The sequence below is a fragment of the Pezoporus occidentalis genome, unplaced genomic scaffold (assembly GCF_034315485.1).
Source record: "Pezoporus occidentalis ecotype Australia unplaced genomic scaffold, CSIRO_AGI_Poc_V1 ctg298, whole genome shotgun sequence".
In the NCBI taxonomy this organism is placed as follows: Eukaryota; Metazoa; Chordata; class Aves; order Psittaciformes; family Psittacidae; genus Pezoporus; species Pezoporus occidentalis.
This window is the reverse complement of record NW_026914918.1, coordinates 246,271-263,038: the sequence shown is the minus strand read 5'-3', so window position 1 is coordinate 263,038 and position 16,768 is coordinate 246,271. Positions and strand designations below refer to the sequence as shown.

At 60.2% G+C, this 16,768-nt stretch overlaps 2 protein-coding genes across 3 annotated transcripts; one reads left to right on the top strand and one right to left on the bottom strand.

Annotated features, from left to right (window-relative positions):
* The first annotated feature begins 2,024 nt into the window (after positions 1-2,024).
* On the top strand, positions 2,025-7,689 carry FEV (FEV transcription factor, ETS family member). Of its 2 annotated transcripts, XM_062626803.1 has the most exons (3): positions 2,025-2,608; positions 3,600-3,674; positions 6,081-7,689. In XM_062626803.1, exons 1-3 carry the CDS (start codon positions 2,557-2,559, stop codon positions 6,590-6,592), a joined length of 639 nt encoding a protein of 212 aa, XP_062482787.1. In that variant the 5' UTR covers positions 2,025-2,556; the 3' UTR covers positions 6,593-7,689. The 2 variants fall into 2 exon arrangements, with proteins under 2 accessions (XP_062482787.1, XP_062482786.1); XM_062626802.1 differs by lacking the exons at positions 2,025-2,608; positions 3,600-3,674 and adding an exon at positions 4,092-4,354.
* A 7,541-nt stretch (positions 7,690-15,230) lies between these two features.
* On the bottom strand, positions 15,231-16,499 carry CDK5R2 (cyclin dependent kinase 5 regulatory subunit 2). Its single transcript, XM_062626801.1, has one exon. It carries the CDS (start codon positions 16,318-16,320, stop codon positions 15,358-15,360), a length of 963 nt encoding a protein of 320 aa, XP_062482785.1. The 5' UTR covers positions 16,321-16,499; the 3' UTR covers positions 15,231-15,357.
* Positions 16,500-16,768: the final 269 nt, after the last annotated feature.

The window sequence follows — 16,768 nt, the reverse complement described above, 5'->3', positions numbered from 1 at the left end:
GGGAGAGTGCTGGGTTGGGGGGGAGGGCAAACTGCCTGCTTGCAGCCAGAGGGACCTGCTGCTGCTGCCAGCTGGGTGCTCCACGTGTCTGGGCTCTGTCCGCTGAAGCCCCACAGACTTGAACCCACATCTCCCAGATCTCCCATGAACCCAAAGCTCTGTCTCCTGGGTTCCCCATGGTGGCCTGGGTCCTTGGATTCCTCGTGTACTCTGTACCACCCCCCCAACCCCCCACCCCCATGGGTCTGCTCCAGCTGCCCCATGTCCCAGCTCCCTCATTAACCTGGTGTCATATTGCTCAGGGCTCCCCAGCCCCTGGGACCCCACACTCCTTGCTCCTCTACACCCCTCAGATCACCCAAAGCCCCCAGTCCTCTCACACCACACTGTAACCCCTCTCCTCTGGCTCTCCCAGGGAACCAGGAGTCCCCATCCCCAGTGCTCCCCACAGCCTCCCCATCTCCAGCTCCTGCTTCTCAGGCTGATCCCAAACTGCTTCCCCAGCTCTGGGATGATGTGGTGTCCCACAGCCCAGGCTCCCCCTTCCGTGCCCTCTGCCATGCAAGGTTTCCTGGAGGAAGATCCTGGTCACTGGGGCTGCCAGGACAGAGGGGCTCGGTGGGTCTGGCCCCCTCCCCACCTCCCGCCGCTGTCTCTGGGGCTTGTTTTCCGTTGCCTGCGTTTTGTTGCAGTGACTCAGGCAGCGAAAGCAAGTCTGGGAGGCTGCGGAACCACTGCTGGGGGGAGATCTGCACTTAGGGGGCTGGGGAGGAGAGGGATGGGGGGAGCAGCCAGAGCTGCTGGGCTGTGCAGAGCTGGAACACCCTCTGCAGGGGTCAGGGGAGCTCAGGGCACAAGCTGGGGGAAGAAAAACTTTTTAAGGGCTATTACACACAAACGGGATTGGTGGGGAGCTGGTGGGGGATTACCACGGGCTCTGCTGATGCATCCCCACAACAGCATCTGCTCCCTGCTCCCCATGAGGATGAGCAGCAGGGGTGGAGCACCAGGAGGCCACCTCAGTACCCATGGGGCACCCTGTTTCCTAAACCCTTTGGACACCCCCACCAAGGAGGAGCCACCAGCTTTTTTGGACTGTGGCACCCTGTCTGATATTGCTCCCCATGAGATGCAGCTTCTTCATATGCAAGGCACATTTTAACTGTAGTATAAATGATCACTGTGGGTCTGACATGTGGCTATATCCTGATTTCCATTGGATTCATACCTCATGATGACCACTTTCAAGAAATACATCTAAGTACATCATGAGTGCTCATCCTTTTACTAGACATCTATGAAACACTGCAGGAGAGGTCAAGGGCTGATGGGTGGCTTGGCTGTACAACATTGGACTCATGGCGCAAAGCTGGTGCCCACTGCTGGCATGCTGCCTGGCTGCCTCAAGCTGTGAGGTGCTGGCAGAGGGTCTTGGCTGGGGGTGCAGAAGCTCCACTGGGACCTTGCAGCTGATGTTGCAGCTGGAGCCATATATGGTGGGGCAAAACCTGGTCAGATGCGTCTTTTGGGAGCCAAGATCACCCCAGACCCTTTCCCTGTTACAAGTTTCTCCCCGAATTGTCCTCCCATCTGTACAACACCCAGGGCTGCCCGGGACAAGGTGGTGGAGATGGAGCATGAAGGTTTGGGTGAGTGTGGAGAGTCACCCAGTTTCTACAAGTCTTAATAAAGATGGGCAAGAGATTGGGACAGGGCTGTGGACCCCAGAATGGCAGAGGCTGTCCAGAAGAGCATGGAGAAACCAAGGAAGTGGTAAAGCTGGTGCCACCAACTGCTGGAGATGCACTTAACCCACACTGGAGCTCTGGGCACTGCAAAAGAATCCCATTTGCAGTGTCTTGGAGATGGAGGGACATGGTGGGGACCCAACTGACCCACCCCAGGGCTCTGCGACCTGCAAGGGGACCCCAGGACTGCACTGAGGACCCCAGAGCTGGAGAAGGAGCAGGCACAGAGGCCTGTGGCAGGCAACATGGGTGGCTTGGAGGGATGGAGGCAAGCGGGATGATGCCAGTGCTGAACAGTGAGATGTGGAGGGCAGTGTGGGGACCACCGTGCCCACCGGCCGGCCTTGTGGACTGGGGGACAGGATGCTGGTGGGAGTCCAGGCCTGGGCGGTCTCCAGGCAGTGTCCGAGCCCCGCTCCCAGCTGGGATAGCAGAGCCGTGTTTGCGAAGAGTTAAGGAGGCGGAAGATGCAGGAAGCGGCCCGAGCCGCTCTCCATAGAAACCCGCGGCCGTGATTAAAGTCTGATGCGGGCCCGATAGCGGGGGGGGGAGGGAGGGGGGGGAGGGGGGGGCAGCGCCCGCTTTAATTACAGAGGAGGAAATTGCTGGAGCCGGGGCCCCGAGCCCCTGCGAGTTGCCTGGAAACTCCCCCCCCCCCCCCCGCCTCCCCCGGCCCCTGCCCGTCCCCTGCCCGTCCCGCTGCCATTTATTCGCCATCAGCTGCTCCCTGATAAAGTGGAATAATAATAATAATAATAGGGGCAGGAATATTAAAACATGCAGCCCGCAGGCCGCCCCCACAGCTGCCATGAGACACGGCGCCGGAGCGGTGCCACTGCTGCTCAACATGTACCTGCCAGGTACGGGCGGAACCCCCGGCCCCGCTGCAGCGCCGTGCACCTCACAGCATCCGCCCCCGCCGCTGCCCCGGGGCTCTTCTCTGCCCGTCTCCCTCAGCGCCCACCCTGCCTTTTCCTCTCTCTCTCTCCGTCCTCCTTTCCTGGCTTCCAGACCCACAACCATCCCTTCTTCCTTCCTTCCTTCCTTCCTTCCTTCCTTCCAGCTGCCCTCACAGCCTTCCATGCCCGCACACCCATCTTCCCTTCCGTCCTTCACCCACTCAACGTCTCCCTGTCCTTCCATCCCTCCATTCACCCTTCTGTCTTTCCAACCCATCTTTCCACATACCCACCCTTTCCCTGTGCTTCCATCCACCCTTCTCCCCCCCCACACACCTGTCCCTCTGTCTCTCTTTCTGTCTCCACTACCTGCCATTCCCTCCATCTACCCTCTGTCCCTTCCACCAGCCCATTCATCCATGGTCTTGCCCATTACCTGCCCTTCCTTCAATCCGTCTACCTCTCATCCTTCCTCCCCTCCTTCTAGTCCTTCCCTCCATCTACCCACCTCCCTTCTGTCCTTCCACCCTTCCATCCACCCATCTCTCCTTCCTTTCATCCACCTATCCATCTATCTCTCCTTTTGCAAGCCGTCCACTCTCCAAACACCAACACTGGTCCTTCCTTCCATCCGCTGCTATTGCCACCCATCCTTCCACCCCACCCGCCTCCTCTCCCTGTGCCCCATAGCTCTCTCCCCCTTCTCCTTTTCTTCTCCCTGCCCCAATCCGCGGGATTTTCTGTTCCTATTTAAAAGCTTCCCCGGCTCCGTCGGAAATCGGATTTCCTTTTTCCTGGACGCGTTTCCTGGCTTCGCTGCGGCGGCGGTGCAGGAGAGGGGGAGAGGCCGGGGGCTGCGGGGAGGCTGCCCGCGGGTGGGCGCCGGGGCTCGCGGTCCCGCCTGGCTCCAGCCCCCCCTCCACCCCCACCCGCGCCCCTTTTTCCCCCCCAGATCCAGTCGGGGAAACTTTGTTCAAAGACGGGAAGAGCCAGGCGTGGGGGTCTCTCAGTCCCGGCGTGCAGAAAGGTAAGAGCCCCGCTGCCTCTTCTGCCGGCCCGCCCGGAGCGGGCACTCCCCGGAGCACAAGCATCCATCCCGCACTGCAGCCATCGGGGCCCCCTTCCCGCCCCTGTGTCCAGCTCCCTGCTGCTGCGGGAGGCTCGGGCCAGGCTCACCCCGCCGCTTAAACCACCGGGGAGAGCCCCGACGGGCAGGACCAGCCGTCCCTTCACAGCAGAGCGGAGCAAGGTGCCCAGCGCCGGCGGAGCCCCGCAGCAGGGCAGGTGCGGGGTCCCAGCCAGAGTCCCTCAGGTGCTCCAGGGATATCAGATGGGGAGGGAGCTGCCAACCAGCCCGGGAGCTGGGCGGGTTAATCCGGGCTCGGGTGACACGATCCTGGGAGAGGGGGAATGAAGTGACATGAGGGGGGATTTAGTGACATGGTTTAGTGGTGGATTTGGCAGTCCTGGGGTAAAGGTTGGACTTGATGATCTTAAAGGTCTTTTCCAGCCTAGTTGATTCTATGATAGGTGAGATACTACCGGGGAAGGAGCTGCCGGTAAGGGGCTGGGGCTCAGGCAAGGCACAGCTTGTCTTGGCTGGCAGAGGATGGATCCTCAGGAGTCGGAGCCATCCGTCCAGGGAATACCATGCAGGGGCCCCGGAGACTGGCCGAGGGCTAGCCGGGATGCAGCCCGGAGCCAGCTGTGAGTACAGCAGCACTGGCCATCGGCCACTGTGGTATTTGGGACGTGTAGCTTGTCTGTCTGGCAAGGAGACAGGGACCAGAGGGTGCTCGAAGCAGGAAAAGGGGAGCCCTGGTTTTGGGGTGGGAGGGGGGACCCTTTTGCATCTGCACTGCGGAATCTGCCCCAGCCATACTCTGTGCACTGCAGCAAGAAGGACCTTTCTGGATCCCTGGAGGTTTCTTTGGGGAACTGCTGGGTGCTGCAGCATAGCACCCTGCGGCAGGCAGGATTGAGCCTTGCTACCTCATCCAGCTGCACCCCAACACCCTCCTGCCCTCCTTGCATGGGTAGGGGATAGCAAAAGCCCAGGGTGAGGACTGAGGATGTACCCTAGGGAGGAGAGGTTCCTACCTTGGTCTCAGGTTAGTGAATTTGGAAGTACAATACTTTGGAAAGACCTGGACTCACCTGCTTGGATCAGGGTGTCTAAGTGGGGTTTGGTGGAATGGGGATGGATGAGGAATGGCTGTTCCCTTCTTCTTCTGGAACAAGAATTGTGGGGGTATCAGATAAAATAGGTGGGTGTGGAACAAGCAGGACAAGGTGGTTCTTAGTGGGAAATGTAGCTGAGCTGTGCCTGCTGCAGCAGTTGTGAGTGCTAAAATTCTATATGGGATCCAAGCACCTTTAGACAAAATAGGGGCAGAACAGGGGCACGGATATCACTGTGCTACAAGGGCCAGAGGCGGAGGCAGGGATGTGCAGGGGGTGCTGTTTGAGGGGAGGATAGAAGGGGGTCTAGGTAAGTGCAGAGCTGCTCTGCAGGGTGGCTGGGTCCCAGAGGTGGGACTGCTCATCACCCTAAGCTCCAGGGACCCTCTCCTCCCAGGTTCTCTGGCCAGACCCACTGGATCCTGTCCTTGTGCCTCACCATGGGCATGTCCAGGCGTGCCAAGCTTTGTGTATGCACAGGCTGGTACAGGAGCATCTCAGGCATCCAGAAAGGGTGCTCCTCAGTGTAAGCTGTGGGTGCAATGGCCATGGCTCAGAAAGGGCAGTTTTCCTCCAGAAATGAGCAGTGGTGCCTGATTCAAAGCTGCAGCAGGTCCTGTCCTATTCTGGTCTCTCCTTCCCCTGTACCTGCCTATGCCTGTCAAGGGTGCAGGTCAGAGCAGTGCTGTACTCTGACTTCAGCTTACTGTGGGGACATCCCTGTAGGACACTGTACGCCTTAGAAATGGGAAGGGGCTGTGCTGTGACACCAGCTCAATTTCAAGCAGAGGTGGCAGTGGGAAACATTTGTTCTGGGATAGACCAGGGCACTGCCAAGATACGTCCTTCCTGGGCCTGCAGATGAAAGAACCAAGCCAGATCCTCACACCAAAGCAAATGAGCAGGTATTCATCTTCAGCAGGGGGTGAATCAGGGTGGGAGGGATGTGGGGACCCTGGATCCAGACCCACTGCAGCCTGCATTGACCTCTGAGCATCCTACCCCTGTCCTGAGGTGCACGAGCATCTTCTCCTCCTTTTGCTTGGGGCACAGGAAGGGATACTGCAAGGGAGACACAACCTCGCTACCATCTTCTGTGTCTCTAGAGGAGGGAAAATGTAATGAGGGATGTCTGAAACCTGGGTCTGGGAGGTGGCAACATATCAGGGGGTCAAGGAGACTGGGGCATATCTCACCCCATTCTTTGTGCCCTGAGAGGGAGCTTTAACCTCTCTGGGGCCTGGCCTTGCAGGCAGCGGGCAGATCCAACTGTGGCAGTTCCTGCTGGAGCTGCTCTCGGACCGGGCCAACCTGAACTGCATCGCGTGGGAAGGCACGAACGGGGAGTTCAAGCTGATCGACCCCGACGAGGTGGCGCGGCGCTGGGGCGAGCGGAAGAGCAAACCCAACATGAATTACGACAAGCTGAGCCGGGCACTGCGCTACTACTATGACAAGAACATCATGACCAAGGTCCATGGCAAGCGCTACGCCTACAAGTTCGACTTCCATGGGCTGGCTCAGGTGTGCCAGCCGACTGCTCCCGATCACACTCTCTACAAATTCCAGGGAAACCTGGCCCCACTGCCCTTCTCAGGCATCTCCAAACTCAATCTCATGACCTCGGGGGTGACACCAGCTGGCTTCTCCTATTGGCCTGGCTCCAGCCCATCCCTCTACCCTGGGCATGGGCTGCAGCCCTCTGCCCCATTCAGTGCCATGGCAGCCTCCCACCTCAACAACATGAACAACCACTACCATTAGAGGCTCAGCTGTGCCAGGCGCATGACCCTGGCAGTGTGGGGCTGCGGAGCTCTGCAGGGAGGAATGGGGGGTGGGATCATGGCCTGCTCTCAGTTGCCCCTTTTTAGATTTGGAGAGTGGTGTGATGTGTGAGGGGTGCTTGCAGGGTAGGTGGGTTGGTTCCCTGAGGTGGGTAGCTGGAGAAGAAAAGTGATCTCAATTTAGGATGAGGAGGGATCCATCACCCTGGGAATGCACATGGATACCTAAAGCAGGGTGCGAATGGAAGGAAAAACCAAGGGCTCACCTCCTGGCAGGGATCATGCTCCCCCCACCTTTCCTTAGCAACATGCTGCCCACCCCATGCTCTGCCCCCAGCCTGTTCCCGCCCTCCCCTCTCCTTGCAGAGAGGAGCTGAGTCCCGAGGGCAGCAGCATCTGTGGGTGCATGTTCCACTGGGGCAGGGGTAGGGAAAGGGGAACCCCCCCTTGCTGCTCCTTGGTCCCCCACCTTTGCCTCCAAAGCTTTCCTTTCTTCCACCTCTACTACACCTCCGGCCAGTGTGGTGGCTTCCTCCAGACCTCAGGAGAAGCCTTGGTCTGGAGAGCAGATGTCCTTCATGGGTTTAACTCCTGCCCAGGGGTTGGAGGATTCAGGGGCAGGTGTGGGGGGCACAGCTAGCCCCTCAGGGCAAGGCAAGAGCCCAGAGGCAGCACCCCTGCAGCCCTCCCTTCTCCCCAGTGCCTGAGGACTATGTCACAGAGCAGGACAGTCTCCAACACCCTGCACAGAAGCCTATGTCCTGCTGGTCACTTCCAAGTTTAATGATCCAGTTTGTGTCTTCAGACCTCATATGCAGGGCTTAGTTGGACACTTTCAAGGTGGGGACATCTCCAGGGACAAAGCTGGGTGGCAGGTGGAGCAGGAGAAGGGACAACAAGGCTTGGAGCCCTGGGCACTGAGGAGCAGCCCTGCACCTCTTCCCTGGGGTCTGAGGAGGTGCCCCCATTCTCCAGAGCAGGACTTTAGCCCACTGGGTGCAGAAGAGCCGGGTATGTAGGGGTCTGCGCTGGCTGGGGGGGAGGGATTGGTCTTCAATAAATAGAAAGGTGCTGTGACCTGTGCCCTCTTGTGTCTTTAGGGATGGCAAGAAGGAAAACCACCCAGTAAATCCCCTCTCATCCAAGCCAGAGCACCTTCAGGGCTGGGGTAGGGAGGATGTGCCCACCCTGCTGCATCACCTTTTCTCCAGACATTACCTCTGGCTCTTACAGCCTCCAAAAAACAGGACAGAGTTGGAAACCTCTGGGCTGCTTGAGACACCCTTTCAGGGAAGCCACAAGCCCTGTTCTCAGGCTGGCTAGTGGATGTGGAAGCTGGAGGAAGAGATGCAGTTGGCCTGGTGGGATGTCTGCTACCCCGTCATCATCCGAGGGAATTTAGGACACCAGAAGGCAGATCTCTGGTGACCCACAGAGCCCGTGCAACCAGCTGGGGCAATGCAATGGGTCCAGCGATGCCTGATCCTGCAGAGGATGTCCCTGCTGGACTGCACTGTGCCAGGAGGAGGGAGGTCCCAAACCATGAAGCCAGGCTCAAGTGTGACATTGATACAGGGTGAGCAGGAAAGCAGTGCTTGCCCGGCTTCAGGAACGTGCCCACAGATTCACTGGTACTGGTGGTGGCTGGTGTGGGCTCAGGGGCTGCCCTCTGCTTTCCCTGCCTTGGGACTGTGGTCTTCACCCCATATCCCATCAGAGGTCCATGGGGCCAGGGCTGGGAGTCAGGCTTATGGCAGGGATCAGATCGCTCTACAGGGGGGTGTCATTCAGCCTATAGAGTGGTCAGTCCCCCCAGGCCCTCTCCCTACACCACAGAGGTAAGAGCAACCCTCAGATCTGTGGCCTCTGTGCTGGCCCCTCTGTGTCCCCCAGGGTCTGGCCACTCTTACGGCCTTAGTGGCATCTGCTCAGGCACAGCCTTACTGCCCTAATCAGCTTAAGGGAGGGTGATATGATGTGAGTATCCCCTTTGGAGAGGGCTCAGGCTGTGGAGGGGAGGAACTGATGCTGCCAGCAGGGAGTCCGTGTATGGGAAAGGAGCTGCAGGGGCTGGGTGGGTCCCTCCGGGTGGGTCCCTCCCCCCAAGGCCTCTGAGCATCCCACAGGCTGATCCTCAAGGACAGCAAAAGGTAAAGTGCAGGGAAAAGGAGTCATTACCCCCGTGCAACAAGCACTCAGGCTGAAGACATCCCCAGGCTTGGCCTTGCAAGGGCAAAATGGGGGAGCTGGCCACAGCTGGCTCCTGCACATTCAGGGCCATGCTTCTGTCAGAGGAGCCTGCTTTGGGGCTTAGGTAACTGCATGACGCAAGGCAGGACTCGTATTAAAGGATGTGGGTCACTAATAGGTCCCCTCCTGCCATCCCAGTCCTGTCCCTCTGCCAGTGCCTGCACCAGGGAAGCAAAGCTGAGCCCAGTTCCCTCCTCATTCCTAGCCCTGTAAACCAGGTTCCTGCTGGATCAGAGAGTGGACATGCTGTGAAAAGTGGAGAGTTACCTTTTTGGGAGAGGGAGGTCCACCGCACACTTCCAATGCAACAGGCTGCAGCTGAGGGCTTGCTTCATTCTGCTCTGAGCTCCCCTGGCACAGTCCCCCTGCTCTGTCCCCAGAGTGCCACCCCAACAGCCAGGATCCAAGCCCTGCACTCCCGAGGGATGCAGCCAGGAGGGAAGGTTGGGACCCTCATGCAGGATTGCACCAGCGATGCTCTCGCTCGCCTGAGGATGCAGCCAGTGTCACCATGGCAACCCGGGATGCTCTATCCTTAGATCCCACTTGCAGAAACCCCTCCTCTCACCCCCATGTCGTGCTTACCTGAGGGGAGGAGACAGAGCATCAACTCCCACCCAACGCAACCCCCCCTCCCCCCCCCCCCCTCCCCGGAGCCCCATCTGACCCAGCCTGCCGGCAGCGCCGCTTGCTTCAGTCACCAAAACCGCCGGCTCGGAGCAGACTGCAGCAAAATCCTGCCAATGGGCGAGCAGGGCTGGGCCCGGCGCGGCTCCCGGCGCAGCAGCGTGCCCGGCCCTGACCGGGGGTGCGCAGCGCGGGGGGCTGACGGGGGAGCACCACCCCTGGCAGCGGGGTGCGCAGCTGGGCGAGCAGCATGTCTGGGGCGGCGGGCTCCAGACCTACCTGCGGGGAGTCCTCAGGTACCCGACGTGTGATGGGAGAACGCAGTCCCAAAGGACCTCAGCCTGCGCTGGGAAGAGCCAGGGAGCAGAGCACCTGGTCGGGCAGCTCCTTCTGCTGCCTTGTGATTAAAGGCAGAAGGGTTTTTTCCCTGCTTAAAAACAAAACATGCATCTTTGTTTCTGGCTTTGCTTAGCCAGCAAAAGGGCAGGACTGAGCCCTGCCCTGGCTCCAGCGTCTTGTCAGGATGGTGGAGGGACCCCTCCAATTCTCCCAAAGCCTCCCACCCCCACAGTAAGGGATCGGAGGGGGCTGGCATAGCCCCTCTCCTATTTTAGCAGAGCCATGTTACCACTTGCTTAATTTCTCACACTGTGAAGAGCCTTCACAGCACAGCCGGATCACGTCTGCCCAGAGGATGTGGGCTGCCTCCCTGCCCACTCCTGCTCCCTCCCCAGCTCTCCCAGTTCCCACCTCTTTCCCCCTTCCCATCCCCACCTAGCTAGTTCTTTGACTCTCCTCCCCACCCACCCCCCCACACACACAAGCTGCTGACTCACATCCTCTCTCCAGACGCCACCTTCCCTTGGCCTGGCTCCCTGCAAAGCGCCTTGTAACAGTGTGGCCCAGCTGCAGCCTGCAGGTGCTGGCAGTCAGGCTCCAAACCCCCCCGTGGAGCCCCTCCAAAGGGCCACTGTGATGCTTCCAAGAGATGCTGCATTCTCCCTTGCCAAGGTGCTTGAAGCTGGGGCCATACTGTCACCGTCAACCCCCCAGGTCATGGATTTACCTGGGGGAAACTTTGTCCATGTTGGGTTTCTTCCCTCTTTGCTGCTCTCCCGAGACACAGGGCTGCTCTGGATGGAGCCCTAAACCTTGCCCCTGCTGCCACCTGCTCCCTGGCACCCAGGCAAGGCTGCCAGAGAGACAATGTCCTGGTTCTGCGCCTGCTCAGCTGTACCCTGAGACCTTGGGCTGGACTGTGCTGAGGGCAAGGGCTGGGCAGTGGGGAGGACTGGATTAATGTGCTAATGCCAGATTACACTCTAATGCAGGACTTCTGATGAGGTAGCAGCATCCAGTCCAGCCCTGGGGGCACTCACTCCCTGGGGCAGGCTCCCCACAACTGCCCCAGGCCACAGCTTGGTGCTGCCCCGCTGACCCCAAGGAGCTCGGTCCTCAGGGGTGGCACAGGACCATGAGACAGGCAGGAGACACAGCACAGGGTAACCATGCTCAGCTCTCAGCGGGCTTGAGGTAATGCGATAGTGTAGGCAGTCCTGGCCCTCCGCTCTGCTGGGCTCTGTGGCAGATGGATTAACCATCACAGGGGCTTGGGTTCCGCTTCTCCGCCTTCACCAGCTTCTCGGTGCAGAGCTGTCCACTGTCTGTGTTCCTCAGTGAAATACCCAACAGCCAGGCAATGCCACAGGCCATGTTTTTGGCTACAGCAGGGACCAAACTCTCTGCTGTCCCACCTCCCTTGGTCTCTGCCATTAGGCTAACCCTGGGCACAGGCAGAGCTCAAAGCCTCTTGCAGGTCCCACCCCAGCCTGGATGCATTCCTCATCAGCTGAGCCCCTGTGGTAGCTGTCCTGCCCCTGCCTGGCTACAAATACCTCATCAACCAGTTTAACCTGTGACCCCTCATGCTCTCGCTGCCATCTCCCTGGGTCATTTTGTCCATGTCTTCTCCCCTAAACATCCCATCAGCAGCTGTGACCAAAGTGCCGTGAAGCAGGGAGGGGACCAGAAACCTGTACCCACAAATCATTCCCAATTTAGCAGAGTAGCAGCATCCTGAAGCTGAAATGGAACCAGTGTCCAAGTAACTCCCACAGAAGCAGAAGACAGACCTCCCACCTCCATCTGCCTCGAGGAACATGTTATCCATCATCCTCACAGCCAAACGGAGGGGAAAGGATTATGCAGAAAGCTGAGCTGAGGCAGGTTCTTCACCAACCACGTGGGCACCGGGTCTGCATCATCCGGAGCAGTTTCCTCCCCACGGAGCAGCTCCAAGTCGCTCTGGGGGATGCTGCCAACTCTTAATAGCAAGAGCAGAGCCTCACCGTTGTTTGTCCAGCAGGAGGAGGCACGGATTGCCAGGCTGGTCGCCCCAGCCACCCATGGCTCCTCCATGCCTCAGTGCCATGGCCAGCACATCCAGTGCATGGAGCTTGCTCTGCAGACACAGCAGCAGGGCAGTGAAGTCCCACATTCCCAGCAGAAACCCCCACTTCCATGGCTGACTATGCATCCTGGGCACCCACTGCCACCCAGGGTGTCTCCAGCAGCCCCATATAGGCTTGGGGAGCAAAAGAATGCAACACCTTGAGAAGAGACCTCCCTGGAGCGGGAGGGGCTGAGCCCACTGCAGGCTGCACCACCTGGTGGGCTTTTGCCCACCTCCCTCGGTGCAACATGGACTGGAGCAGCTGGGGCATCCACTGTGAGACATAGGGAGGAGAGGTATTGCTGCTGGAGGAATTTCAAACTAGGAAAGAGCTGGGATTCCTCACCAAGACCCTATGGTGATAGATCCCTGACGTGCCCCTGCTACTCTGTCTACCTCTGAGCCCCAAATCTGATGTGAATCCCCCATCCCTGCAACCCCAGACACTGCTGGGCCCTGTAGCTGGCAGCAAGGGGGGATTTCCAGCCTGTCCTAAAAGGGTCTCAGCCCCCCACTGCTGCCCCCCAGGTGGCTCCTGAGCCCAGACCCCCATGGCATCATGCAGGGGTCTGACAGATTAAAACACACAGCTTCTCAGAGGGGAAAAGGCCAAGCTCCCAAGCCTGTCTGATAATTCTCACCTTAAGTACCCCCCCCCCCCCAGCTTGTGTGTGCTGCCCCCCACTTTCCCTTTGCCTTGGAGTGAGTAGAATGCTCCCAGACAAGGAAGGGTTGGTGCTCCCCTTGCCCTGCTCCTCTCAGCAGCTGTACAAGGTCCTCTGGGGTAGGGAAAACCAGACATCTCTCCCCTCAGTAAAGCTCTGCCTGAGCCGACGATGCATATTTAAATGCACAGGAGCATCTAAGCTCGTCTCTCATTCCTTGACATTTCCAGAGACTCCAAGCTGTCTTCAATTACCAGTCTGCAATTAGCTCTTTCTAAATCCCCCAATGAGGCCTAGCACTCTTAATCAATGAAACACAAGGAAGGAGGGGAAGGACATGGCCTTGCTGCAGCTGGAAGCATTTTAAAAGGCTGTGGCTTGAGGATGGAAGGTCCAAGGTTGTCTTTAAGGGGACCTGTAGGGTCGGAAACCTCCACCAGTGAGTGCTGACAGGTTGCTTAGCTCTGGAGATGAGACTCTATAAAGCCCCATGACTGGGGGTCAGGGGCCACTGGACAAACACCCCCTGCTCAGGGTGGAGAGAGCCAGCATGGATGGCTGGGGTGTTAACCCTGCAGTGCTTCAGACCCCTCTTGCTGGATTGTGGCATGCTGCTTCATCTCACTGTCCTCAGTTTCTCTCTCTCCAAAACGACAATGGGGATTGTCAGGCTCCCCCAGCAGCCCCATAGCAGCTCTAAGGGTCCAATTCCACCCCTGTTTAAACAGAGTAAGAACAACAACCTTCCCTGGCACAAGATGTGGATATGGCCAAATTTGGGGTGAGTCGGAGTATATTTTGGCCCAGGCAGCTCACCACAAGGTCACATGAATGTCAATCTGAAGGCAGGGGCAAGAGTCCCTATTAGGGACAGGAGAAAGCAGAGCAGCACAGGTCCTGGTGAGTTTACCCAGCCACAGAAAAGCCTTGCACAGCACCCTGCCAGGTCAGCCCCCGCCACAGGGACATCTGTGCTATCTTCCTGGCAGCACAGCTTTGCCTGAATGAGCCAGATTGGGCCTAATTAGCAGCTCTGCTGATGCACACAAAGGTAGAGAGAATCCAGCTTACCCTCCATGACCTGCAGAGCCAGCACAGCTCTTCCTGACTGAGGGGAGCCAGAGAGCCTGGCTCAGAGGGGCTGCGAAGCACTGGATTTAGACCCCAACCAGGGAGCATGTGCTGTGGATCCTGCTAAGGAAACCCTGGCAAATTCAGTAGCTTGAAGCATAGCAACCAGCTATGAGAAAGGCAAAGCCTTCCCTCTCCCCACCCCTCTCCCTGGGGGTCTTCAGAAGCACAAGGCTGGTAACTGGGCTAGCAACACAGCTCCCACAGACTGCTGCTGCCAGGGAAGGGAGCCCAGCCCTGCAGAGCAGAGACAGGGAGGCAGGAAGTGATGGGAGCAGCTTTAGAAAAAAACAAAGAAATAAAAATGAAGGTGACGTGGAATTTGGAATCCTGATTAAATTCAGTGCAGCAGACAGGCATGAGGCATTTCCATTTGGAATGGAGGCGGCCAGGAGAGCTCACAGGGAGACAGAAGGCCCTCAGATGGACCAGGACTAGCCTTGGGCACAGCAAACAAGGATGAAATTCCGACCTCCAACTCATACCAGGGAGTAAAGCCCCCTCTGAGAACCAGCATCCCCCCCCCAGTTCCTCCTGGGGAGGACAGGGGGCTTGACTCGGATCTTGGCATACCCCCCCCAATTCCCCTTGCACACCAGCAAGTCCAGGGAACCACCACCAGGCCCGTCCAGACCACCTCTTTATTCTCCAGTGAAGCAAAGCAAGAGAAGAGGGGACCCCCCCCTCCCCACCATAGCAGGCCCCTCCCTCTGGGCTCACTAGGCCTCCTCTGGCACAGACCCCTTTCCCCACAGCAAGGCAAAGGGGGGGGGGAGGTGGGGGGAGCCGAAATCACCCCACCGGGATTCTGTTTCGTGGGGCGCACCGCAGAAGGCGGAGGATTGCCGCGGGGATTACCCCCCACAGCAGCTCGAACAAAGGGGCAAGGGGGCGGCTCCGCGGGGTGAGGGGCAGCATCACCCATGCCCGGGGAGGGCCCGTATCCCCTACGTGGGGGGTGGGGGGCGGGGGGTGGCAGCGCCCACGACACGAAAACCCGCGGCCCCCCCGGCCTTGCCCGCCCCCCCGCCACGCCTTTGTCTGCTCAGGCACGGCTGCTCCAGCACCACGGACAGCTCCGGGGCCGCGGCTCCCGCGGGGCCGGCTCTGCCAGCGGCGGGCCGAGGGGCGTCGTTCACATGCATGGTTTGCCCGGGGCCCCCCAGGACCCAAGAGACACCCCCCACCCCCCCGAACCCTCCTGCCCCGCGACCCCAGCTCCATTTCCCCCCCTTTTTTTTTTCCCCTAGAGAAAACGCATCCAGGAACCTCCGTTCCTCGGCAGCTTCCCTCCCTCCTCCCCATCGCACAAGCGGGACGGACACCCCCATATGACCACCACCACACCGCCCCCGGGGTCTTCTCCGCCGTCCCGGAATCCCGGAGCGCTGACCCCAGCTGGGGTCGGAAGGGATGAGAAGAGGGGGGTGCACGGCCGGATCCGGAGCAGGGAGGGTCCAAGCAGCGTCTCTATGGAGCTGGAGGCCGGGGTGGGGGGGGGAAGGCAAGGAAGGAGGATGCGGGGAGGGGGAAAAGGGGTGGGGGAATACGGCAGTCTTTCGCCTCCCCTGCCCCTCCGTTCGCTGCCCCTTCCCCCGGCGCCGGAGGCCTGGTACCTCCCTAGCGATCCAGGCTGATCGTCCAGTGCTTGGACCCGTCTCCACCCTCGCCCTCGCTCTTGAGGTCCTGGAACAGTTGCGTGAAGTAGTGCGGGTCTGCGTTGATTCGCAGCATCTTGGCGCTGAGTCGCTGGATGATGCCCAGGCAGCGCTCCCAGAAGCGCCCCTTGTCGCCCTCCACCAGGAAGGGCTTGAGCGGGTAGGAGATCTCGTTGCCCATGTAGGAGTAGGCGAGATAGAGGCAGGTGAGGAAGGCGGCCTGCAGCTCAGCCTGGGTTCCGATGTCTTCGCCCCTCAGCGCTTCCCGGCACAGCAGGTAGACAAACACCAGGTTGGCTGGGGTGATGAAGCCCTGGTCCTGCCAGCCCTGCAGCAGCAGCGAGCGGTCCACGCTGCGGAACCAGGAGATGAGCTCGCCGGGGCTCAGCTCCTTCAGGCGGTAGCAGCGGCGGCACACGAAGTCCCCCAAGCAGCGCAGCAGCTCGCCGGTGGACGCCTGCACCACCACGCGGCGCGGGGACCCTGGGGCTCGGCTGCCGGCCGGCGGCGGCGGCGGCGGCTTCCCCCCGCCGGAGCCCGGGTGTAGCTCCTGCGGCGCCGAGGGCACGGTGGGCACCGGCACGGCCAGCGGGCCTTGCTTGCCGCCTTCCGCCGGCCCCACCACCGACTTGCGCAAGTTCTCGCGGTTGCGCTGCACCACCAGCGGGTCGGGCTGGCCCGGAGCCCCTGGTGGGGCCCCGCCGCCGGGCTTCGGCGTCACCTTCTTGGTGCTCTTCTTCTTCTTGGCCGAGGCAGCCACCAGCCGCTTCCAGGTGAGCGCCGAGATGAGCACACTGGGCCTCTTCAGCCGGCTCTCGCCTTTGCCCGGCACCCTGCCCGGTGCCTTGTCGGCCAGAAGCCCCCCGCCGCCGCCGCCGCCCTTGCCCGAAGAGGCGGCGGGGGAGAGGGAGAGCACCGTGCCCATGCTAACGCCGAGCGGGACGGGCGTGCGGGGGCCGGGGCGCCGGCACCGCCCATAGGAGGCCGGGGGCTGCGGGAAAGGCGGCCCGCACCGGGGCAGCAGTGCCCAAAGATGCTCCGCCGCGCCCGCTCTGGGCTCCGCGCCCGCCGCTGCAGCCAGGCGCGGCCCCGCCGCTCCCCGCCTCCCCGCCGACAGCCAATCGCAGCCGCACAAGCCCCCGGTGCGACCCGCCCCTTCGCCGGTGGGAGCCCGGCGAGGTTCTGCTGGGCGGCCGCAGCCCCGGCGTGACCTTCACCGGTGGGAGGGAGGCTGGTGCTCCCAACGGGATGATGTAGCTGGTACCTGCCGGGGTGTCACAACTCCTTCAGCCCTCTGTGTTCAGGACATGGGGAGTGGACAAGGCTCTGCGGAGGGGGGGGGGGGTGTGTCCCAGAGGACAGAGGGCACAGGA

What these genes read in the sequence shown, in the direction of transcription:
- CDK5R2 (XM_062626801.1), bottom strand. Translation starts at nt 16,320, where the DNA reads ATGGGCACGGTGCTCTCCCTCTCCCCCGCCGCCTCTTCGGGCAAGGGC.
- FEV (XM_062626802.1), top strand. Translation starts at nt 4,135, where the DNA reads ATGATCTTAAAGGTCTTTTCCAGCCTAGTTGATTCTATGATAGGTGAG. An exon ending in GATGCAGCCCGGAGCCAGCT is followed by an intron (nt 4,355 to 6,080) that starts GTGAGTACAGCA and finishes CTGGCCTTGCAG; the next exon opens with GCAGCGGGCAGATCCAACTG.